Source organism: Felis catus, chromosome A1 (assembly GCF_018350175.1).
Source record: "Felis catus isolate Fca126 chromosome A1, F.catus_Fca126_mat1.0, whole genome shotgun sequence".
Classification (NCBI taxonomy): domain Eukaryota; kingdom Metazoa; phylum Chordata; class Mammalia; order Carnivora; family Felidae; genus Felis; species Felis catus.
Window position 1 is genome coordinate 70,001,048 of NC_058368.1, and position 25,555 is coordinate 70,026,602.

The 25,555-nt window shown below is 49.8% G+C and overlaps 1 protein-coding gene across 1 annotated transcript in view; it reads right to left on the bottom strand.

Annotated features, from left to right (window-relative positions):
• SLC15A1 (solute carrier family 15 member 1) overlaps nt 1-25,232 on the bottom strand; it is a 58,522-nt gene extending 33,290 nt beyond the window's left edge. Inside the window, exons 1-5 of the mRNA XM_023252783.2 lie at nt 24,717-25,232; nt 7,512-7,528; nt 6,823-6,904; nt 6,580-6,721; nt 5,085-5,204 (exon numbers count right to left, since the gene is read on the bottom strand). Of these exons, the coding sequence (XP_023108551.2) occupies nt 5,085-5,204; nt 6,580-6,721; nt 6,823-6,904; nt 7,512-7,528; nt 24,717-24,720 (365 nt within the window). The 5' untranslated portion in view covers nt 24,721-25,232. The remainder of the gene's footprint in view (nt 1-5,084; nt 5,205-6,579; nt 6,722-6,822; nt 6,905-7,511; nt 7,529-24,716) is intronic.
• Nucleotides 25,233-25,555: the final 323 nt, after the last annotated feature.

Consider the following 25,555-nt stretch of genomic DNA (forward strand, 5'->3'; position numbering starts at 1 on the left):
CTATTCACAAAAGATCCACCGCTAATATCATCCTCAACGGGGAAAAACTGAGAGCTTTCCCCCTAAGGTCAGGAACACGACAAGGATGTCCACTCTCACCAGTGTTATTCAACATAGTGTTGGAAATCCTAGCCTCAGCATTCAGACAACACAAAGAAATAAAAGGCATCCAAATTGGCAAGGAGGAAGTCAAACTCTCACTCTTTGCAGATGACATGATACTCTATGTGGAAAACCCAAAAGACTCCACAAACTGCTAGAACTGATCCATGAATTCAGCAAAGTCACAGGATATAAAATCAATGCACAGAAATTGGTTGCATTTCTATACACCAATAATGAAGCAGCAGAAGGAAAAATTAAGGAATCTATTCACAACTGCACCCAAAACCATAAAATACCTAGGAATAGAGTTAACCACAGAGGTGAAAAATCTATACACTGAAAATTATAGAAAGCTTGTGAAATAAACTGAAGAAGACACAAAAAAATGGAAAAACATTCCATGCTCATGGACTGGAAGAACAAATATTGTTAAGATGTCGATTCTGCCCAAAGCAATCTACATACTCAATGCAATCCCTATCCAAATAACACCAGCATTCTTCACAGAGCTAGAACAAACAATCCTAAATTTGTATGGAACCAGAAAAAACCCTGAATAGCCAAAGCTATCCCGAAAAAGAAAACCAAAGCTGGAGGTATCACAATTCTGGATTTCAAGCTATATTTTAAAGCTGTAATCATCAAGACCATATGGTACTGGCACAAAAAAAGACACACAGATCAATGGAACAGAATAGAGAACCCATAATAGACACACAAACGTATGGCCAACTAATCTTTGACAAAGAGGAAAGAATATCCAATGGAAAAAAGATGGGCTCTTCAGCAAATGGTATTGGGAAAACTGGACGGTGACATGCAGAAGAATGAACCTGAACCACTTTCTTATACCAGACACAAAAATAAACTCAAAATGCATGAAAGACCTAAACATAAGTCTTGAAGCCATCAAAATCCTAGAGGAGAAAACAGGCAACAACCTCTTTGATCTTGGCCGCAGCAACTTCTTACTTGACATGTCTCCAGAGGCAAGGGAAACAAAAGCAAAAATGAACTATTGGGACCTCATCAAGAAGGTGAAAGAAACAATCTGTACGGTGAAAGAAACAATCAGCAAACCTAAAAGGCAACCAAGGAATGGGAGAAGATATTTACAAATGACACATCAGATAAAGGGTTAGTATCCAAAATCTATAAAGAATCTATCAAACTCAATATCCAAATACCAAGTAATCCAGTGAAGAAATGGGCAAAAGACATGAATAGACATTTTTCTAAAGAAGACATCCAGATGGCCAACTGACACATGAAAAAATGTTCAACAAACTCATTAGCAGGGAGATACAAATCAAATCCACAATGAGATACCAGCTCACACCTGTCAGAATGGCTAAAATTAACAACTCAGGAAATGACAGATGTTGGTGAGGATGCAAAGAAAGAGCAACACTTTTGCACTGCTGGGGGGAATGCAAACTGGTGCAACCACTCTGGAAAACAGTATGGAGGTTCGTCAAAAAGTTAAAAATAGAACTACCTCGCAACCCAGCAATTACACTAATAAGTATTTATCCAAAGGACACAGGTGTGCTGGTTTGAAGGGGCTCATGCACCCCAATGTTCATAGCAGCACTATCGACAACAGCCAAAGTATAGAAAGAGCCCAAATGTCCATCGACGGATGACTGGATAAAGAAGTCATGGAGTACTCGATCCAAAAGAATGAAATCTTGCCATCTGCAACAATGTGGATGGAGCTAGAGGGTATTATGCTACGTGACATTAGTCAGTCAGAGAAAGACAAGTATCATATGACTTCACTCATATGTGGAATTTAAGATACAAAACAGATGAACGTAAGGGAAGAGAAGCAAAAAATAATACGAAAACAGAGAGGGAGACAAACCATAAGAGACTCTTAAATACAGAGAACAAACTGGGGGTTGCTGGAGGGGTTGTGGGGGGGATGGGCTAAATGGGTGAGGGGCATTAAGAAGGGCACTTGTTGGGATGAGCACTGGGTGCTACATGTAAGTGATGAATCACTGCATTCTATTCCTGAAATCATTATTACTCTCTCTGTTAACAAACTTGTATGTATATTTAAAAAACTTAAAGCAACAGCTTGAATACTGGACAAGGATTTATGTATGGAATTCTTTTGTAGCTCTTACCGTTTTCAGTAAAAGAATGGGTAGGTAAAATGTGTCTGTGTGCACTGTGTCTAGTACAATCATAATAGAATCATAATAGTCATGAAAAGCCATGGAAAAAGACAATTTAAATGCAAAGCAGAGTATCAGGTTATGTGGAAACAAGCAGAACGAAAGATTTACTACTATAATCTTTTACAATGATAGAAGAGATTATTTGTAATAATGGAGGGAATTAAGGCTTAGTTACTTTTACTTCCCTTGTATTTTCCAAGTCTATGTATTTTACCTCCTGAATTGAAAAAAATCACTCATGGAACTTACCAACTCCCATTTTGTAGTTTTGTTAGATTTATAGTAGGTACTACAAATTTCAGGTTTTTAAAACAATTTTTTTAAGTTTATTTATTTTGAGAGAGAGAGAGAGCATGAGCACATGCACAAGCTGGGGAGGGGCAGAGAGAGAGAGAGAGAGAGAGAGAGAGAGAGACAGAGAGAGAGAGACAGAGAGAGAATCCCAAGCAGGCTCCACGTTGTCAGCACACAGCCCAGTGGGGGGTTTGAACTCACAAACCATGAGATACAACCTGAGCTGAAATCAAGAGTTGGACACTGAACTGACTGAGCTACCCAAGCACCCCCAAATTTCAAGTTTTATAAGGGTTTATTCCAAATCTTCTTGTTTGCAAATATTACTTGAAAATGCTAACAAATATTTTAGGAAACTATAGATAAAGGCAAGGAAGATACTGCACATTGAAAAATTCCTTTAAAAAATCTGCTCAGGGGCGCCTGGGTGGCTTAGTCGGTTAAGCGTCCGACTTCGGCTCAGGTCATGATCTCACGGTTCGTGAGTTCGAGCCCCGCATCAGGCTCTGTGCTGACAGTTCAGAGCCTGAAGCCCATTTCAGATTCTGTGTCTCCCTCTCTCTCTGCCCCTCCCCTGTTCATGCTCTGTCTCTCTCTGTCTCAAAAATAAATAAATGTTAAAAAAAATATTTTAAAAATCTGCTCATCTTAGGGCTCCTGGCTGGCTCAGTCAGAAGAGCGTGTGACTCTTGATCTCGGGGTTGTGAGTTCAAGCCCCATGTTGGGTGTAGAGTTTAGTTAAATAAATAAAACTTTAAAAAAATCATGCTCCTCTTCTTGAATTAACCGGCTGAAGCACTTTTTTTGTTTGCCTCTTAATAAACTTGTGCTTAGTGCTATCACTTTTATTTTTATTTATTTATTTTTAAAATTTTTTTATGTTTAGAGGCACCTGGGGGGCTCAATCGGTTGTCTAACTCAGGCTCAGGTCATGATCTAGCGGTTCATGGGTTCGAGCCCCATGTTGGGCTCTGTGCTGACAGCTCAGAGCCTGGAGCCTGCTTCAGATTCTGTGTCTCCCTCTCTGCCCCTTCCCCACTCATGCTCTGTCTCTCTCCGTCTCAAAAATAAACAAATATTCAAAAAAATTTTTAAATTTTTTTTATGTTTATTATTTTTGAGAGAGAGAGAGAGAGAGAGAGAGAGAGAGAGAGAGAGACAGAGCGTGAGCAGGGGAGGGGCAGAGAGAAGGGGAGACACAGAATCTGAAGCAGGCTCCAGGCTCTGAGCTGTCAGCACAGAGCCTGACGCAGGACTCAAACTCACCAGCAGTGAGATCATGACCCGAGCTGAAGTTGGAAGCTTAGCCAACTGAGCCACTCAGGCACCCCCAAACATTTTAAATGACAACAAAACATGGCCGGTTGGATATGATGTACCGGGCCCTCTAGTGAGAGCTGTAGGTATGCTTGAATATGAACTCCGTGCAATACCCGAAGAGACTAAGCTTTCTTGAATACCTACCACTTGCCAGGCCATGCTGTGGGTCCTTTACCCAGATTAAGGCACAAAACTGCCACACGAGGTAGGCACTAGTTAAAGTGAGGAAACCTAGGCACAGAGGTTAAGAAATGTTCTCAACATCCCACAACTAGTAAAGGGCATAGCCAGCATTTGAACCGTTAGCCTGGCTCCAAAGTCCATGTTCTTAACTGATACCATAGAAGAGAAAACTGAGGCCTGGGGAAGGTGAGCTGCCCAGGTCTTACAGCTCCTTTGTGAGTAGCTGGGACTCAGACATTGGAAGTGTGAGCTCCTGACCCGGTCATACAACCACTCCCTCCCACCAGCGCAGTTCTCTGTGGGCACCGAGGGTGTTGCAGCAAGGGACCGGGTCTAAACAGCAATCCGATTGGCTAACAAACCAGAAACGCCGGAATTGCAGAAACCAACTTGAATTTCAGTGATATTTCCCCAACCCATACGATACGTTACTCATAGATCAAGGAACGGAAGCACAAGAACCAGAAACAAAATATATTTTTATAAGGCCAGACTGTAGTGATGGGAAATTAGTCTCACAGAGGAGCGTTTGTCAACGGCACTTTCCATCAAGAACTCAGAACACAGGGCTGCAATAAATATTTGTGAAACTGAATTACTGAAAAATAAGCGGAAGTATGGTACGAGGAGACACCCAAAGGTACAGAGTCTTGAGGAAACCTGGCACGATTAGGGATCAAGGTCTGTGGGAGTTCTGTCCCTGGGAGGAAGATCAAGATTAACACAAGTATTCCGGGCGCTGACCACGTGTCATGTGACATGTACCCGAGACAGCAAGGCATCGAGTGAGCAGTGGCTCCGGACAGCTGCTAGAATGGTGACATACATAGACCCAACTCTTAGTCAACGAAAAAGCTTCCTCTATGCTGATGAGAGAGGAAAGACCTCCTTGCACTTACGGTGAAGTTCAAGGAAAAAAGATGAAAAATTAGAGCACGGAGTAAGCCACCAGTGGCGGGGGGTGGGGGGGGAGGGCAGCAGGTGTCAACTCACACATGTGTGGGGAGGTTGTCAGGGATTCCGTCATGGTCGAAGTCTGTGAGGTCATTAATGGAACTGACTGAAATCACCGCCTGTCCGATTGTGTACACGATGGACAGCGACACGATCGTCCTGTGTTGAGAGGGGTTAAGAGAACCTAAGTTAACTGCATGGTAGGAGCCCACTACCTTCCCTCCCACAGAAAGGTCTCTTGCTTCAAAAGGCAAGATGCCAGCCATTGTGTACTTGTTTCTCAAACTTGAGTGCCACTGGGAACTCTTCAAACAACAAAACGAAAAACAAAAACAAGAACTGTTAACTCCTAGAAAGGCAGCCTGCTGGAGAATTTGTTGCCCAGCATGCACGTGTAAGTCACATCGGCTGGAGCCAGGGGAAGGGGCAGAAGATCGGTTTCATCTCTGAATTACTTGAAAAACTCAGTGTTTCCTCTTACCTAACTGCTGAGTCCGTCTATCTTCAAAAGTAAGAGATACTTATCTTGTGCCTGGTAACAATATTTGGCCAGGGGTGGGCCATTAATTATTTACCAAAAAATTTTTTAATGTTTAATTTTAAGAGAGACAGAGACAGTGTGAGTGGGTTGGGGCAGAGACAGAGGGAGACACAGAATCTGAAGCAGGCTCCAGGCTCCGAGCCCCCTACGCAGGGCTCGAACTCACAAACTGCAAGATCATGACCTGAGCCGAAGTCGGATGCTTAACTGACTGAGCCACCCAGGTGCCCCAGTCATTTTTATATTGTATTGAATGTACAGTGAGTTCATTTGTGTTTTCCAAGTTATCTAAGTATTTTACCTCCTGAATTGAAAAAAGAAAATCACTCCTAGGATTTACCAACTCTCATTTTGTGGTTTTGTTAGATTTATAGCAGGTACTACAAATTTCAAGTTAAAAACAATTTTTTTAAGTTTATTTATTTTGAGAGAAAGGGAGAGTGAGTGTGCGAGCTGGAGGGGGGGAGCAGAGAGAGACAGAGAGAGAATCAGTGAATTTGGCCCAGAAGAACCTCCACTTCCTTGCTCATTAAGTCCTGGGGACTTCTCAGTAACCCTCTATTGGGGGCACTCGTGGAGCTGATCCTGTAGAATTGGATGAATGCCCCACATCCTCCCCGCCCAGAGAGCAGTGTGAGCCTTTCGGCAGCCGGCACATACATTAGGGAGCTTCTTTGTTCTCTAGACCTTAACTCTGCGCCTCACACATGATTGATGATAGACAGTATCCCTGCTACTATTTCAAGAGGAGACAGAGATGTCACCACTGTTTGGAGGAAGGAAAGAACCTACCAGTGCTACCTGCATTCACACTGCCAAACGCCAGGCACGGTGCTAGACCCGGGATACAATCTGAGCAGAAACAGCGCCTGACACGCTCTCCTAAGAGTTTTATGGGCCTTGATTCCTTGTTCCCACCGTCCTTCATCCCAAACCACAAAGCTGCAATTACTTCTTGGCTTGTTTCTTAACAAGGAAGCTGCAAATACTCACTTGAACTTTCCCAGCCAGGAGTCCGCGATCAGCGCGCCAAGGATGGGCGTCAGGTAGCACAGAGCCACAAACGTGTGGTAGATGGCCGTGGACAGATTATCGTCCCATCCGATGAACCGTCTGAAGTACAGAATCAGGAGCGCTTTTTGCAGAGGGCAGGGGGCGGGGCGAGAGGGGAGACAAAGTCAGGAGCTGTGGTAAGTCAGGCTCTTCACTCCGGGGAGGGAGGGTGAGGATGGTTACCTCTCATTCCATAGTAGGAAAATCTTTCACAGAACTCATTGACCACGATGAAGAAGATGCTCAGGGGGTAACCGAAGCAGCCCTGATGAAAACAAACGGTGTGGGATTGAAACACGCCCCCCACTGGCCCGTGTTCACGAGTGAGCGCTAACAGCATGGAAAATAGCTGATGCACATTTAGCAACTTGTCAGTGACTGTCCAGAGGTGGAATCAAGAATTTAAAAAGTGTTTCACCCCTTGCACTCCACACAGAGACGACAGTGAAATAAAGCATCTGGTTTTATTGTTATTTTGAGAAAAACGAGACACACCATGTCCTAAAGAAAAAACTCAGGATTGTCCCCGCACCAATGACACAAGTATATAATAGGAATTAAAAATATTTTTTTACATGTTTATTTATTTTTGAGAGACAGAGAGAGACACAGCATGAGCAGGAGAGGGGCAGAGAGAGAGACACAGAATCCGAAGCAGGCTCCAGGCTCTGAGCTGTCAGCACAGAGATCGACGCAGGGCTTGAACCCACGAACCGTGGGATCACGACCTGAGCCGAAGTCAGACGCTTATCCGACTGAGCCAACCAGGTGTCCCTGTGATGGGCATTTTTAAGCGAAGGAAGCACAGCTGCGAACATTTAGGAGCCTATCAGACAAAACAAAGCTCTGTAGAGAAGGAAAAAAACACTCACCTGTGATCTGGACATTCCTGAAAGAAAAACAAAATGCCACTATTAAAGTCAAGTAATGAAAACACTTCCTGCAGAGTCTCAACTCAGACCCTCTGACTTTTCGGGGAGGTCAGATGTGCTGTCCAGACAGCTCCAGCCTTCTCTGGGAGCGGGACCTGGCATCAGATTTTCTTTTAATTAGCTCCTCAGGCAGTTTCATTGCGGTCAGAATTGAGAGTCAGAGGCTTCGAGAATAGCGCCAAGACCATTTCCTCCTGAAAACACTTCAAAGGCTGCCCATCGCCCACAGGGTGAAGACCAAACATTTCCGCTTGTCCTTTACTATCTCACGAGGTCAGTGGGGTTGGGTGAGGATTAAATAGTGGGAATATGAAATGCTTCAGGGTGTCTAACACAGTGAGGACTCAGCCACCATTCCCATTACCTGTTCCGGCCTCTCTTCCAGCCCCTTCCACATGCACGAGGCGGGGCTCGCATGACACCCAGCTATCCGTTTGCTGAGCACGTTGGGCGCCCACTCAAAGACGGTAACGCACGAGACAGTGACTCCAGGAACGGCCCCTGCCCCTTCCTACACCTGTTGTAACTCTTGCCATGACACGACCCGCACTAGCCACCTCTGCCTCCCGATTCTCCCAGAGTGGAATACCAGTTTGTATTTCTGCCTCCCCTCCAGGGGTGTCCACCTCCCCATCCCCAGCATCTTTCCCAGGACCTACCACATTGCAGGGCCTTATTGTCAGAAGAAGGAATTAGAAGAGCAGGAAGAAAAAAAAGGTGAGAATCCAAGTAAGCCAGTGCAAACCAAGGGCCGTTGACTCCACTTTCTAGATCTTAGGCGAACCCTTCATGCCCCTGCCCTGGCCTCCCCTGAATTTTGAGGAAAGCTGACCCATCCCCTGGTTCGAGTCTTCACGCCGTGTGGCACCGCTCCCTGCACCTACGCACGGCCCGTTGTTATCTGTGTCTGTCACACGCAGGGCCCTTCTCCATGGGGAATCATCCCTCCCCCTCCCTGGCTTCCACTGACCACATCTTAGAGTCCTTTGTTTTCAGGGGCCCACGAGCACCCCCCCACCTCTATTCTGAATCTGTGACCCCACGAATGTGCCTCAGAATCGACCTCCTCGGGAGAACAGGTCGCCGAGCCCCATGCCCACAGCTGCTGACTCTGGGGCGGTCCCCTGAGCCTGCATTTCTCACAAGTCCCAAGCTGATGTCCCCGCCGGTTCAGGGACAACCCCGTGAGAACCACCCGCAGGCTGTGATGTCCAGTTGCCGGACTGATCTGCATGAGTAGTTCTGATCACCTCGCTGGCCCCGAGCTCCGCAGAGACACTCCGTGCCTGATGTCCCATCACAGACGCTGGCCCTGACGCCTCGGATTTTCATTCTGTGCGAGCCCCGAGCCCCAGCCCACAATAAACAAAACCGCAGCCCTGCCTGAGGAACTCTGCTCTTGGCCCAGACCCATGCGGTGGTCGAGACCCCCCTCCTTCACGGGCGGGGGCCTCGCTTCCTGATTCTGGTCACGCTGTGCCGTGGGCGTTGGCACTTCCCCAACCACACGCCAGACGGTCTCACTGTCGCCCACTTAGGATCAGGGGTGCTATTTCAATCCTTGTCCTAAGGCGGGAAATGACCTGTGCTGGCCTCACAGGGCTCCGGTCCCAACTCCTGCCATCTGTAAAGTTCTGGAAGGACATTGTTCCACGAATAGCCTGATTTTCTCCCCAGTTAGACTTGCTGGTGGGAAGGGGCCGCTTTGAGGGGCAGAACGTGGGCATGGGGGGGCAGACGTGTGATTGAATCTCGCACCTGTTGCTTTCCAGCTGTGACCGAGGGTGAGCCAGCCTCCCTCTGACAGCCCACCTGTCGGTGCCCCCGCCCAGGTCTGACGCATCATTCAGGGAAGATGCTGCTGCCTCCCACAGGGTGGGAATCAAATGTTTGTTGATCGAACAAGTGCTCCCAAGGCGCGGTCGTAGCCATCACCAAGTCCAGTGTTTGGATCCCAGCTCTGCCCCTCATTAGTTCCACCTGCCCGTCCAGGCTCTAACCTCCTTCTGCCGGAGACGCTGCCCTGCGCGCGCTTCATCAGTCTCTCCCGGGTTCCCGACCCCCCACGTGGCTTGGCCAATGGGAAGCCTGGGCAGGAGACCAGAGGGTCAGGGTGTTCCTCTCCCTGCCTCCTTCCCCATATGTCACCTCAGACTGCTCCATCCTCAGGGGACAGTGGAGGCTCCTCCGAAGGAGGCCCTCCCCACACAACTCTCCTCCCAGGTTCTGGTCACAGTTTTATACCACTTCCCATGGGGGAGACCACTGAAGTCATTACTCCGGGTACCTGCACTGTCATTTATGCCTCCCTGCCTCCCCCCCTTTTTTTTAATTTAAAAAATAAGTTTATTTAGGGGTGCCTGGGTGGCTCAGTCAGTTAAAGCGTCTGACTTCAGCTCAGGTCATGATCTCATGGTCTGTGAGTTCGAGCCCCGTGTCGGGCCCTGTGCTGACAGCTCAGAGCCTGGAGCCTGCTTCTGATTCTGTGTCTCCCTCTCTCTCTGCGCCTCTCTTACTCACACTCTCTCTCTGTCTCTGAAAAATGAATAAACCTTAAAATTTTTTTTAAATAAGTTTATTTATTTTCAGGGAGAGAAAGAGGGAGGGTGGGGAAGGGGCAGAGGGGAGAGAAAATCCCAAGCTAGCTCCACACTGTCAGTGCAGAGTCTGATGCAGGGCTCAAACTCATGAACCAGAGATCATGACCTAAGCTGAAATCAAGAGTCCGAGGCTCAACCAACTGAGCCACCCAAGCGCCCTGACCCACCTTTTCTTTTCTTTTTTTTTAATGTTTATTTATTTTTGAGAGAGAGAGAGAGAGAGCGCATGTGTAGGGTAGGGGCAGAGAGAGAGGGAGACACAGAATCCAAAGCAGACTCCCGGCTCTGAGCTGTCAGCACAGAGCCCGACTCGGGGCTTGAACTCACAGACCGTGAGATCATGACCTGAGCTGAAGTCGGACACTTAACCAACTGAGCCACCCAGGTGCCCCTGGCTCTGTCCTGTTCTAAACGGTGTGTGTGTGTGTGTGTGTGTGTGTGTGTGTGTGTGTGTGTGTTTGAATAATCGCTTCTATTCTGAGTATGCCTTCTGTGTCCAGATGGGACCCTGCCTGATGTAGCCCACACACCAGCTTTCATCACCAGACTGGGGACAGCCACTCTCCAGTGAAATCCAAAACCCACTCAGGAACACATGCTTTTGGAGAACACACAAACAGGCCTGTTTGCAGTATTCGAAGCCCTGTTTCACTGCAGTGGTGCCCTGCCTTCTAGAAGAAACAGCAGGACCAAACGATGCCCTGCCTACTTATCCTTCAGACAAAGTGCTCTTACTACTGTCTCCCAAAGACCCAGCAAAGCGAGCTGAGTGCCAGCTGCACAGGGCTCAGGCTGGTCCTTGCACCAGGCCTCTACTGAAAAGCAGGAGGGAGGTATGAAAACCCAGACCCAACGGGATGGCCTGGAGCTTCACTGCAGTAGTTCCTGCCGCATGTTTCTCAGGACTTGGGTTTGCAAGGAAAGATTTCATCTGGCTGAGGTAGCACCTGTAATTTCTGTTGCAAAATACTGTTTAGCACTTATTGTATACCAGCTAATAATGGTAAAGATTTTGCTTACTTGGAACATAGACAGGGTTCCAGAAAAGAGAGCTTAGATCTTGTTCTAACAACCATCACACTCAGAACTACACTGTGGAAAATGAAATTCCTAAGCTCACTCAGGTAAAAATCTGAGATTGAGTACCCAGTCATCACCCAGGAAGTTTGTTATTTTCCGAAAAGTGTGCATTCCAAAAAGCCACTTCTATTACTGAGGGGCAGAGGTTGCCAACCTCCTCTGTTACCGAATTCAGAGCTATTTGCTGGTTGTGTACTGCAGTTAGCATTTCTTTTTCTTTTTTTTTAACTAAGTTTATTCATTTTTGAGAGAGACAGAGAGAGAGTGCAAGCAGGGGAGGGGCAGAGAGAGAGAGGGAGACACAGAATCTGAAGCAGGCTCCAGGCTCTGAGCTGTCAGCACAGAGCCCAACGTGGGGCTCGAACTCACAAATCGTGAGATCATGACCTGAGCTGAGATCAAGAGTCAGATGCTTAACTGATTGAGCCACCCAGGCGCCCCAAAGTGTTCTTTTTTAAATAAGTTTTTCCCCTAAGCTACATTTTCTACCTGGTGGCTTAGGAGTCCTATCCCATGCCTTTTAAATGGGATCTGGCAGGATCTGCCTTGGCTCTGGTGCCTTCTGCGGGTTACTCTCCGTTAGCCGTCTGTAAAGTGAGGATGCTGCCTTCCGGAGCTGCTAAGGTGGTCTGAAAATGGTTTCATAAACCAGGAGGAAGATGAGTTAAGTTGAACATTGGGTTCTTTTAGGTGGAAAGGCAGGCCTTGGGGGGCAGGAGATTAAGCCTCTGCTTGGGGACATCCTTCCTGATCATGTGGCTTTAAAGATTCAAAGCACTTAACCTTTGGACCGCCATTCCTTCACCTAGAGATGCTAACACCTCTTTGCAAGTTGGTTGATAAGATCAGATCTACAGGAATTGCTACAGAACTTGCTACTCACTGCAGCCCATGATGACAGCTGAGTAGTGCAGATAAATGTTTGGAACGGAATGACTTAAGATTGAAATATGGGCAAGAATTTGCGATGGGGGCCCCTGGCAGGGCCGAGAGGGGCCCTCAAAGGAAGAGGCAGTTCCGTCCAGGCTTGCTCACGCTGACCAAAAGAAGAGGGTCCCTATGACATCGGCCTGGGAAATTAGGCCATAGGAATGAAAAAGTTGTGGACAGGCGACAGTCAGTCTTCTTAGACATAGCCACAGCGGCAAGCACTGATTTTCAATTAAGCTGCTTTTCAAACGGGCAGCACTATAGTGTCCTGCATGCATGTGGCTGCAGAGCTTAAGGATCGTGTTTCATTCTCTATTGCAGTGGTTCTCAACGTGTGGTCTCTGTCCCAGAAGCAGTGGCACCTGGGAACTCATCAAAGGGGCTCCTGGGTGGCTCAAGTCGGTTAAGCGTCTGACTTCAGCTCAGGTCATGATCTCGCCGTCCGTGAGTTCGAGCCCCGCGTCGGGCTCTGTGCTGACAGCTCAGAGCCTGGAGCCTGCTTTGGATTCTGTGTCTCCCTCTCTCTCTCTGCCCCTCCCCCACTCATTGTCTGTCTCTCGAAAATGAATAAATGTGTAAAAACATGTTTTTAAAAATGCACACTCTCAGGTCCATCCCAGGCCTACCGAATCGGCAGCTCCCAGGGTAAGGCCCAGCTGTCTTCAGGCTCTGGAGCCCTCCTGGGAGCCCCTGGCCACTGCAAGTGGTGCTGAGGAGCAGGCAAGAAAGGGGTCTGGCGTGAGGGTGTGCATCCCACGTGGCGGCTCCGGGCCAGGTGATCAGCTCCTCTGATGCGATTCTGGCTGCGCTCATTGTTCCCCGGGATGACGGTGACAAGCAGATGCCCTGTCTCACCTTCCCCGTCTCCCATCCACCCAACCAGACCTGAGCTTCCCCACATGGAGCAAATCAGGACGGCTCCCCAACCTGGCTGGCTCCCTGCTCCCTGCAAGGTCAGACCCGCTGCTCAGCACAGCGTTCCAAGATCCCCCCAGGATCTGACTCCCCCCCTCCCCACCACCGTCAGGCCACGACTTCTGATTCCCACACCAGGATCCTTCAGAGCTCCCGAGCCAGTAGGGCACTTAGCGTCTCATCTCTCCCCTTGGCCTCCAAGGTATTCTCTGCCCCTAGTACATTTCTTTAGTCTTTTTATGACTGTGCTCACAGAGCGAGTTGTTCTGACTTCTGAAAATGTTACAGAGCCTCACATGTCATATGATCCCCCTTCCCCCATTTTTGGTGAGGAAATAAAGGGTATGCCACTTCAAAAAGAGCCACACAGAATACACACCCAGCAAAACAGCGGTTGGCCTGAGGCGAGGGGGCAGGGGATATGGGAGGAGGGGAAGGGGCCTGAGCGCCTTGGGGCACAATTGGTTTGATTTTTTTTTTTCAAAAACTGATCAACTTAAGTGAGAAGCACCTCTTGTTTTCTTTTCTTAAGTTTATTGATTTATTTTGAGAGAGAGGGCAGGGCAGGGCAGGGGCAGAGAGAGAGAATCCCAAGTAGGCTCTGTGCTGCCAGCGCGGAGCCCAATGCAGGGCCAGAACTCATGCACCGCGGGATCTTGACCTGAGCTGAAATCAGCACCTGGTTTTCTTAAGTGGGCTACTCCACTTTCTTAAGTGGGACCGTCGATGTTAGGTGAGCTGTAGAACAAGTTTTGCACCTGTAATCCAGGCCCCAGTTTCTGGAGTGGCTCTTCTGGAGCTGTCTCTTGCCCAACTTGATGACTATTTTTCTTACTTGGGGGTTTCGCCACAGTTTCCACCCTCGGGGCCCCTGCTGGTGCCTAAGGCACATCTGTGCACATCAGAGAATTGTGATCATTCAGGCCGGATGCTGCCCAGGGAGGCACGGCTCGACGAGCGGACAGCGGCTTGGTCCCTGGGCGCATGTACAGCTTGGCCACGGAGCCTGGCTGCATTCCAGCCCCCGGGGGCTCCCTTGCTGGGGCCTTCATGCAGCGTACAGCTTGCACATCTCCAGCCGGTGCCCTGCCCATCCTTCCACTGCCCTTATTTTAAAGAAATAGCCCCTTTCCACAAATACTTTCTTCCCCACTGGGAGGGAATCTGTTTTGCCTTTGACATGTCAGCAAATAGCTACCTAAACAGAACACAGTGGTGTGACTGGCTTTCAAAATGCCAGTTTGATCAAGTTACCCCTGCTCAAAGCAAATGAGTTATCAGTCGTTTGAGGTCCCGGAACACCAATCAGCCTAATCACGTAAAGCTACTTTAGAAATACAGGGAAACCAGGGCTAATGGGACAGTATAGGTTTTATTAAGTGACTCTGGCATGGGGCAGGGACCAGCTCGGTCTGGGAGCGCTGGTGACCTGTATCCACACAGCCACAGGGGCCGAACGCGTGCGCCCAGCTGGTGAGAAGACAGACACAGAGCATAAAATCTCTTAGCTGCAGTGTAGTTCCTTAGCAACGGGGTACCTCACAACCGTGTCACCCCTTTGTGTGGGGCAGAGACCGTGGGACTGGCACCTGTGGCTGGTCTGCCTTCGCCGAGTGAGTAACACACAGCCACGTATCTTTAACCGTCCGGCAGCCAGGCCTTGCCCTCACCTTGTCCTGTGTGTCTGACACATGGCTTCGCCACCTTCTCCCTCAGCCTGGGGATCCCCTGATCAGGAGTGAGGGAGGCAGCTTGCGGTCTGCGCATTAGTTTGGGGCAGTTGCCATAACAACATCCTACAAACTGATCCTTAAAACAAGAGAAATTTATCATCTCTGAGTTGGGAGCTGGGAGGCTGAGATCAGGGTGTTGACCTCGGTGGCTCCTTTTTTGTTTTTTTAATTTTATAATGTTTCTTTATTTTTGAGATCAGAGCATGAGCAGGGAAGGGGCAGAGAGAAAGGGAGCCCGACGCGGGGCTCAAACTCACGGACCTTGAGATCACGACCTGAGCCGAAGTGGGACGCTCAACCGACTGAGCCACCCAGGCGCCCCCTGGTTGGCTCCTTTTGAGACTACAAGAGGGAATCTGTTCCAGCCTCTCCCCAGCTTCTGGGGGTTACTGGCCATTGTAGACGTTCTTAGGCTCATGATAGCATTACCTAGATCCTTGCTGCCATCTTCACACGGTCTTCTCTCTGTGGTGGCCGTGTCCAGACGTCCCGTTCATATAAGGCCCAGTCATACTGGATTGCAGGCTCCCTTACTCCAGGATGACCTCAACGGAACTAATTACCTCTGTGAAGGCCCTATCTCCAAACAAGGTCACATTCTGAGGTACCTGGGGTCAGGACTACAGCATATGAATTTGAGTTGGGGGGCAGGGAGTGGGACACAATTCAACCCGTAACAGTCAGAGAGCATTTGTGGTGTACAACCTATTGCTGTAGGCTACAGATATCCTATCTTTTACAAAGATTTCTACACACGATTGTCTAAAATCACGTGCATTCAGGGACACCTGCGTGGCTCAGTCGGTTGAGTGTCTGGGTCTTGACTTCAGCTCAGGTCATGAGCTCATGGTTTGTGAGTTCAAGCACCACGTCAGGCTCTCCGCTGTCAGCGCAGAGCCTGCTTCAGATCCTCTGTCTCCCTCTCTCTCTGCCCATCTCCCATTTGCACTCTCTCTCTTTCTCTCAAATAAACATTAAAAAAATAAAATCATGGGCGTTAAGAGGCCCACTGTGGCCACCTCTGATGGTTTTATAAATAACCTGTGACTTTTAGCATCTCATGTCTGTAACCATAGACGTGAATCACTGACTGCCATTCCTATTTCCCTTCAGAGAGAAATGATCTCTACAGGCCCAGGATCCGCCGGCCTTTGGACATGCCAGAGACGATTTACTTCTCAATTGCATGGGAAGTGCAGGCAGGCCAGAGGGTGCCACAGAGTTAATAAGCTATTATGCAAAACAGAAAGGGCCAGGGCTAGGCCTAAGTTCTGCCTCTGGCGGCACAGACAGGATCAGTCAGCTCAGGTGAGAGAATTTCCTGGGTGTCAGGAAGGTGGACCTTGCTCTCCTAGGTATTTCCTTCATCTACACCTGGATGTTCTGTTATTCTGGAAGAACAGCCTTCATTCTGAACTTAGAGTGAGGCTTGCTTTACATGCTCTACTGCTGGGGCGCCTGGGTGGCTCAGTTGGTTGAGTGTCCGACTTCGGTTCAGGTCATGATCTCACAGTTCTTGGGTTCAAGCCCCGCATGGGGCTCCATGCTGACAGTGTGGAGCCTGCATGAGATTCTCTTTCTGTCTGTGTCCCTCCCCTGCTCTCCTGCGCGAGATCCCTCTCTCTCTCTCTCTCAAAAATAAACATTTAAAAAAGTTAAATGCTCTCCTGCTGAGAGTCAGTAAATGCATCTGTTCATAGTCTAGGGCTAAGACAGACCTACCCCCGGAGCAGGCTCTACAAGGAGACAAGAAGGGAGAGAGCACGGGGTCCAAGAGCAAACTGCACATGCAGAACAGGCGACAGAAACGAGTCCATAGCACCGTCTCTGAAATACTGTATCATGTCATAGGCAAAAACAATGCCAAAGGCAGACGAGTGTCACCAAATCAAAAGGAACTAATCCCCTGCTCTGTTGGGGGTTTCTTTTGGAGCCAGTTGAGTTAGAGATGTGAAATGTTAGTTATCTTTAATTTTTTTTGGAAATCTTAAATTTTAGACACAAAGATCTTTTGCTCTTAGATGGTAAATCGTGACTAGAAAAAATGCTTATGATCATGGTAAGTGTGAAGTTAGGCTGTGAAACAGTCTACAGAAAGCACAATTCCCCCCGATTGATATTTAGACGGTAGGAGTCTCCATAGGAGTGTTAGGAGACAAGGGCGCCTGGGTGGCTCAGTCGGTTAAGTGTCGGAATCTTGGTTTCAGCTCAGGTCATGAGCTCATGGTTTCATGGATTCATGCCGGGCATGGGGCTCTGCACAGGCAGTGTGGAGCCTGCTTGGGATTCTCTCTCTCTCTCCTTCTTTCTCTCTGGCCCTCCCCCACGTGCACTGTTTCTGTCTCTCTCAAAAATAAATAAGTAAATACATACATACATACATAAAAAGGAAGTGTTAGGTGACTTTTTTCCAGTCTTATAATTTTAGGGTGAACATGCATAGGAACAGCTATTGCAGAAGGAAAGTGAATCACGGTTCAGAGGTCCAACAACAGCGCTTGAAAACTTTCCCCACAGATCTGTAGTACAGCACCTAGGTACAGTAGCAATGGAGAATGAGCATAATTTTTAGAATTACTTTAAGATAAATGTCTATGACATCCCTGTGAGCATTTCTGATTCACCTAATATTCTACATGGGGAGTGTTTTCTACATACCAATTCTGTTATCAGGTAGGTCGCTGTTTGGAACTGACTAGAGGTACACCCAGAAAATCCATCCATCTTGCTGGGGAAAGATACTAGGCATCACGCGTGGTACCTAAGCTGAGGATTCTGGCCGCAGTGGAGTCATCTCTACACATCAAGGATTTTTCCTACCTAATGTCATGTATAAGTGATACACATCTTTCAGAGAGAATGTTTTCTACTACCATGTGCACTGGGTTGAATAGTGCCCCCCAAAACTTGTGTCCTTCCTAGAATCGCAGAATGTGACCTTATCTGCAAATGGGGTCTTGGGACACCTGGGTGGCTCAGGTGGTTAAGCCCCCGCCTCTCGATTTTGGCTCACAGTTCACGGGTTCAAGCCCCGTGTCGGGCTCTGCGCTGAGTGGGGAGCCTGCTTGGGATTCTCTGTCTCCCTCTCTCTCTGTCCCTCCCCTGCTCACACACACCCTCTCTCTCTCTCTCAAAATAAATAAACTTAAAAAAAAATGAAAAGAAAATGGGGTCTTTGCGGATATAATGAGTTAGGATGAGGTCATGTTGGAGAAGGGGGGGTCCTTAACCCCACGGGACTGGTGTTCTTCTAAGAAGACAGCTCTGTGAAGACAGATAGATATGCGCAGACAGGAGGTGATGTGAAGGCACACAAGGAGGAAATGACCATGTGATGCTGGATATGGATTGGAGTGATGCATCTATAAAGCCAAGGAATGCTAAGAATCGCCAGGAGCACCAAAAGCTAAGAGAAAGGTATCGGACAGATTCTCTTCTAGAAACTTCAGGGGGAGCATGGCCCTGCAGACACCTTGAGTTTGGACCTAACAGCCTCCAGAACTGTGAGAGAACACATTTCTGCTGTTTTAAGCGACCCAGTTTGTGATACTTTTGTTACAGCCACAGGAAACTAATACACCGTGTGAGGGGATATGTTTTGATCCACTGGGAAAAAGGTCTGTTTCTCCAAGAACATCTCAACTGTACCTTCTGATATGTCCCGATGGAGCTTACAATAAAATTCTTGCCTCTTGAAGCAGATTGTACGATTTGCAAATGCTTAGTCTGTGAGCTTTTAACGGGTCTTCTTATGTGAGTACCTTCTGTGAATCTTCCGGCCTCTAGTCTGATTCTTGAACCAAATTTGCCTTTGGGTGTGTGCTCAGTTTCACACATCCCCACACCACAGCTGGCTGGCTCCAAACCCTCTCTCCGACGACAGGCTCCTTTCAGGAGCCCAGTGGGGAAGCCCTGGCTGGTGTCGAGTCTCAGAGGAACCAGCCCTTCCTCCTTCTGTGGAAAGTCCGTGGAAGACGCTATCCCTTCCCTTTGGCTGTACAACCTTCCGGCTGCCGAGACCGCCCCGTAATTCTGCACCGCGAGCAGATGCTAACAGCACCTGCACTGATGCCCGGTGGCGAGCAGAGGCACAGCCTGGCCAGCTGACACAGCCCTGTTCCCATCATCCCCATGAGATGACCCCGCCGTCCTGCTTCCTCAGTGATGCATTCCCGGCCTCTGAAACCGAGAGACCGAGTTACAAAACAGAGGTTCCTGGGTTCTGTATGTTGCAACCCTAGGATTATGAGTCAGTGGTTCTCATTCATCTCCTGATAATACTACTTCTGTTCTTTCACTATCATCATGGAGGAATGTGGAATGTTCCTCAGAGTCCACCCTTGTTTTTATTTCCTTATCATAGCTCACCTGAGACACCTACCCACTTTCTCTCCTGCCAGGGACAGGGTCAAGATGCCTTTGTGTCCGGGGCAGCTGTGCCCAGGGAGGTGGGAGCACGGTCGGCTGGGTGGTCCGTCCCTATGATCCCACCATGGCTTCTGTCGTGAGCAGCTCGACCCTGGAGGATGGACAGCTGTCCCTCTCACTAGTGAGCTAGCCAACTAGTGGGCCCTCAATGTGCTCCCTGTTCTTTAGTAATTCAAAGAGCAGCAGGACAATTATTAATTTAAAAAATCCAAATAAATCAAACCTGGAATAATTCCACTCAGGACATTTTGTAGAGGCATGAAGGACGAGGCAAAGATTTAGTATTAAGATGGCTAATCCTCCAACTTTGACAAGACACCGTTAGCTATGGCTTTGTCTCTTGATACTTTATTTTCCTCACGTATCCCTTGGTGTGGAAAAATGTTGTTTATAAATGTTCCTGGCCTCTGAGGATATGAGTTTCTTCATGACGGGTGGTAACTAAATACCTGCATAAATAAGTGATTTAGGCCCACCTCCCACGAGCCATAACTGGACCATATGGATTCTTCACTCCTGCTTGTTTCTACCCTGTTCTTAACCCATGCAAGCGAATTTTCAAATTCTAGCTACTAATTTACTGCAAAATTGATCATCACGGGCAAGCCAGGGACCAGATTACACTAGATCCTGCTGCCACGATCTCATCTGGGGGGCACAGTAGCAATATTTGGATGTGGGTGAGGGTCATGGAACAAAGCCTGTCATTTAGAGTCATTTAAAGCAGTGGTTTTCTAATCAGGGTCTTGGGACCAGCAGCAGCAGCACCTGGGAATTTGGTAACTGCTAATCCTTGAGCGCTGCCCCAGACCCACTAAAGCAGAGACTCGAGGGGTGGGGCCAAGCAACCTGTTGGGATTAGCCCTCACTCGGATGATCCTAATGTACACTACAGACTAATACCACTGCCCTACAGTAATGTCAGCCTGAAAGAATCCAGTGCCAAAATCTCTGGGGTGCCTGGGTAGCTCAGTTGGTTGAGCGTCTGACTTCGGCTCAGGTCACGATCTCACTGTTGGTAAGTTCACAGTTCGGGAGTTTGAGCCCTGCATCGGGCTCGCTGCTGTGAGTGCAGAGCATGCTTTGGATCCTCTGTTCCTGTCTCTCTCTGCCCCTTTTCCATTCATGCTCTCTCTCTCTCTCTCTCTCTCTCTCTCAAAAATAAATAAACGTTAAAAAAAAAAAAAGTTCTCTCTTCCTGCTGTCTGAGGGGAAGGCAATTCTCCCAAGGGTCAGATGCCCAAGGTCCCCTTTGGTAGCAACTCTAGCTGGACACTTACAGCCTAGAAAAGGGTTTCCAGCTTCCCTGGGACTTCAGCGCTGTTCTTTGGTTTACCCAAGAACTTCTAGAAAGAAACAAGAATGTGTAAGAACTTTTAAGTGGCCGGGTTTGTGGCACCTTCAAAACCAGTCCGTCATTTTATGCTCAGGCAGGAAGCTGACTAGAAAAACTCATCAGAATCCCACAAGGCCAGCAGGAGACCGAGTAGGGGGTTCAGGAATATAATCAACTATCCCTCATTAAGTGAGCGAATTCCTCAAAACAGTCTGGAAGTCCTGGCGGAGGGAGGCAGGAGCTTGCTTCATAGAACCTGGAGCCTCTCCATGCCTCATTTCCAAAGTCAGATACATGGCAAATGACAGCAGGACCTATGGTTCTCCAGGACCAAAGTACGGGAAGTAATTTGTAAGAGCAGCAACTTTAGCGCAGACTTGCTCAGCTCTGGGTAAGAATGGGAATGGGGTGAGGGGGGAAGGAGGGAATATTTGAAATCTTCAGCAAAACCATCCCTAGCCCCACGAAAGCCTCAGCTGAGAGGCTCCCTGCCATTTGGAACCTAACTCCACAAGACAGCTCTTGAGAGGGGGGCTTCCTCTCCACCCCTGACTCTGACAAGCACACCCAGACTTTAAAGCAAGGGTAGGTGAGGGGCGCCTGGGTGGCTCAGCTGGTTAAGTGTCCGACTTCAGCTCAGGTTATGATCTCGAGGTGAGTTCAAGCCCCGCATTGGGCTCTGTTCTGATAGCTCAGAGCCTGGACCCTGCTTCGGATTCTGTGTCTGCCTCTCTCTCTGCCCCTCCCCCACTCATGCTCTGTCTCTCAAAGATAAACAAACATTTAAAAAATTACTTAAAAAAATGTTTTTAAAAAGGCAAGGGTAGGAGAACAATGGCTCATGGGCCAAATCTGGCCCCACCACCTGCTTTTCTGTAGCTTGCAAGTTAAGAATGCTTTCTATGTTTAAACGATGGAAAAACAATGTTTAAAAACTATTTTGTGGGGCGCCTGGGTGGCTCAGTCAGTTGAGCGTCTGACTCTTGATTTCTGCTCAGGTCATGATCCCAGGGTCGTGGGATCGAGCCCTGTGTCAGCCTTCTGCTTGTTATTCTGCAGTGGAGTCTGCTTGAGATTCTCTCTCTCTCTCTCTCTCTCTCTCTCTCTCTCTCTCTCTCTCCCCTGCTCACACTCTTTAAAAAAACACACACAAAAAAACCCCACTATTTTGTGACACATGAGGATTACATAAAATTCAAATTTCTGTGCCCGTAAAGTTTTATTGGAACACAGCATTTATTTACGTATTTTGGATTACAAGGGCGGAGTTGAGTGTTGCCACAGAGACGGGGCTACTTCCCAAAGCCGAAAATATTTATTATCTGGCCCTTTACAGGAAAAGCCCTCTTTAGAGCAAAGGGTTTGCAGCTCATGATTCTAACTGGATACCACAGCCAGGTTTAGCTATGCACTGTCACGCCCAACGCAACTTTTTATCCAGTTTATCCTTGTGGATTCCCCCTTGCTGTGTTACTGAGTCTAGTAATTGGTACATTTGATGCCGATCACAACCCTCGCTTTCCTACTCCACCCCAACGTTTACTCCCATTCCATGGGCCAGTAGAAGCTGGTGTGAACATTAGTTTCAGTCACACACGGGACAGAATCAGCTCGAAGCAAACGTGTCTCGAAGACCCTCTGTCTTGCTTCCTTACCCCCCTGCTGCATTCACCAAGCATCCCACGTACTGCCCATTCAGTCATATGGGGCTCTAAAGCAACTTTGGCACCATCTGAGGCCAAAGATCTGTTTTCAAGAGAAGTTACTGCTCCCCTTGGTTAAAAAACCCTTCAGGGGCACCTGGGCGGCTCAGTCAGTTAAGCGTCTGACTCTTTAAAAAAATTTTTTTTTAACGTTTTTATTTATTTTTGGGACAGAGAGAGACAGAGCATGAACGGGGGAGGGGCAGAGAGAGAGGGAGACACAGAATCGGAAACAGGCTCCGAGCCATCAGCCCAGAGCCTGACGTGGGGCTCAAACTCACGGACCGCGAGATCGTGACCTGGCTGAAGTCGGATGCTTAACCGACTGCGCCACCCAGGCGCCCAAGCGTCTGACTCTTGATTCAAGCTCAGGTCATGATCTCACGGTTTGCGAGAAACCCCGTTCAGTTCTGCGCTGACAGTGCGGAGCCTGCTTGGGATTCTCTGTCTCCCTCTCTCTCTGCTCCTCCCCTGCTCGTGTTTTCCCTCTCTGTCTCAAAAATAAATAAATAAACATTAAAAAAAAACCTTTAAAAATCGTTTGTTCTACTTACTAACTAAACTCAGATACTGCAACTTTAGGGCTTGGATAAACACAAAACTGGTATCCGGATATAATGCTACTCATGTGCTATGCCGACCTTAGCCGCAAAACAAAACAAAACAAAACAAAAACAAAAACAAAAAGCAAAACGCAAAAAACAACCAAAAACCAAAGCCACCACTCAAGGACCAATTTGCAAACTGGAAGGAATCAGTTCATTCGCGACTACACTACAGAAGCGACCTGTGTTTGCTCACCAACGATCAGGCTGCTGGCAGCTAGCGGGATTGGAACTATTCCAGGAAAGTCCTAACAACACAGATGCTACCGAGGTATTTGGTATCTGAAAACTGAATCAATCCACCCTCAGAGCACCTCCCAGAGAAGTCACGCAGAGTGATAGGCGAATGGTGTGTGAGGAGGGGTCCAGAACTGCAGCCCAGGAGTTTGTCTGCCGGTGAGGCATGTGCTGTGGACGGCCCCCACCTCGGAGGGAGGCTGTAGCATCTTTCTGGAAAAGGCACAGGTGTTTACAGCTAGAAGCCCCAAGAATGAACCACTCAGTGCTGCTTCAGGCCCACCCCACGGTGCGGTGCAGGGAGGTAATTCGAGCCGATGAGGGCTGCACACCGGGCATGTGCTCCAACCCCCCCCCCCACCCCCCCACACACAACCACTGAGGGCAGTCCTGGGACTCCTAAGGGCAGAGAACGCTGAAGCCCAAAGAGTTTAATTTACTGATGCAAAATCATCCAGGCAGGAAGCGGTCGACAGGAATAGGACGGCAGGCGAGCCAAAGCCAGACCTGGTTCTCTTAACCACGTGGTCGGCTTGTGCCCTCACGGGCTGGTCCATGGCATGACTTTGGGGGAGTCACTTGACTTGGTTCCCCTTCTTTCAGGGAGGAGAGGGCTGGGATGACCTCTGGTCTCTTTCAGCTCTGCTCTCTGCTTCTGCATTCATTCCAGAGTGGTCTATCGGAAAGCAGGCAGGATCGAGTTGTTCCCGAGATGCTCTGCCTACACTCCATGCTTGTAGAGGACCAGCTGTTTTCCCTGAGTGCCTTCTCCTGAAGCTTGAGGGCAGCGGCAGGACGATAAGGGCCACAAAGGGCCGTCTCCAGCCCCCACTGGAGCTCCGGGGTCACCTGGCCGGCCAGCGGCACGGGACATGCCAAGGCGGCCACTAAGCGCCCACTGGAGAGACGGAGCTTTTGGGGCCCCGCCGACACCGGCACGCCCCAGTCGTTTCAGCCCACCGGCTGGGAACACGAGCCGGCCCACAGGTGGGCAGGGCGAGCTCACTGCATTCATTCTCGCAGCCTCTGAGCCTGGGCGCCTCGGGGCTCTCCGTCCTCGCGCGGAGACCCAGATCTGGCTTCGGCCACTTCCCCGGAGCCCGCGGGACCCGCTTCCACTGACCCCGCAGCCGCTTCCCGCTCCGGCGCCGCGCTCCTGCCGTCCGTCCGCGGCGCCAGCCCTCTCGGCCCCGCGCGCAGGTCCGCCGGCGACAGCGGGGCCCGGCCCCGCCACGCAGCCCCCCAGCGACCCGGGCTCCCCTCTGCGCCCCGACGACCCCGGCCTGCACCGCCCCCCCAGCGCCCCGGGCTTCCCTCTGCGCCCCGACGACCCCGGCCCGCCCCCCGCCCCCCACAGCGCCCCGGGCTCCCCTCTGCGCCCAGACGACGCCGGCCCGCCCCCCGCCCCCCACAGCGCCCCGGGCTCCCCTCTGCGCCCCGACGACGCCGGCCCGCACCGCCCCCCCAGCGCCCCGGGCTCGCCTCTGCGCCCCGACGACCCCGGCCCGCCCCCCGCCCCCCACAGCGCCCCGGGCTCCCCTCTGCGCCCCGACGACGCCGGCCCGCCCCGGGACCTACCCATGGTGGCGGCTCCGAGGGCTCCCTGCGACTAGCGAGCGGGGAGTCCAGGAGAGAGGACTTTTTTTTTCAAGGTGCTGCTCTTATGACTTTGTTTCCAGGCCCTGCCCAGCCACCTGTGCCGCTGGAGGTGTGCAGGCGGGGCGGCCGGCTCCACCCTTGGAGGCGGTGGAACCGCAGGGAGCAGAGGGTAGCGCCCCTTGAGCCCCGGCGGGAGGCTACCTGTCCCGGCCGCGCCCGGGCTCCGCTGTTCCGCCCCGGGCCCTGGGCAGGACAGGAGCGGCGGCGGGAGACCTGGGCCAGACCTGGGCCCCAACGTGAGCGGCCACCTGAGCTCCTGGGCGGCCTAGTTAAAATGCAGGCTCCCTGGCCTCACTCCGGATTGGCTGGCTCAGTAGGTCTGGGTACGGCCCGTGAATGTGCATTTCCAGCAACTTCTGAGGTGATGCTCCGGGGACCCCGCTTTGGAGACCACTGAGCTGGGAGAACGCCACCTGTGTGCGGGGAAGCAAAGCCGGATGCAGCGTTGGGCTGCACGTGTGCGCGTGCCTGCGTGCGTGCGTGGCTCTGCCTGCAAGGTGAACCGGCCAGAGCAGTTCTGGAAGGCCCCACGTTATTCTTCTTTACTCACAAGAGCACAAGTGATACAGCCATTATTTCCAGGTCCTTTTTCGGTTTCGCTGTCTGACTTGAGGGGGAGCGGGGTTGTGCTTTGCCAGTACTGAGAACATGAAGGTGGCAAATGAAAGGAGTTTCTGTTTTAAAATTATGGTGAAACACACATAACATAAAAACGTACACGTTACCTGGGAAGTGTGCGCTGACTGGCACGCTCACAC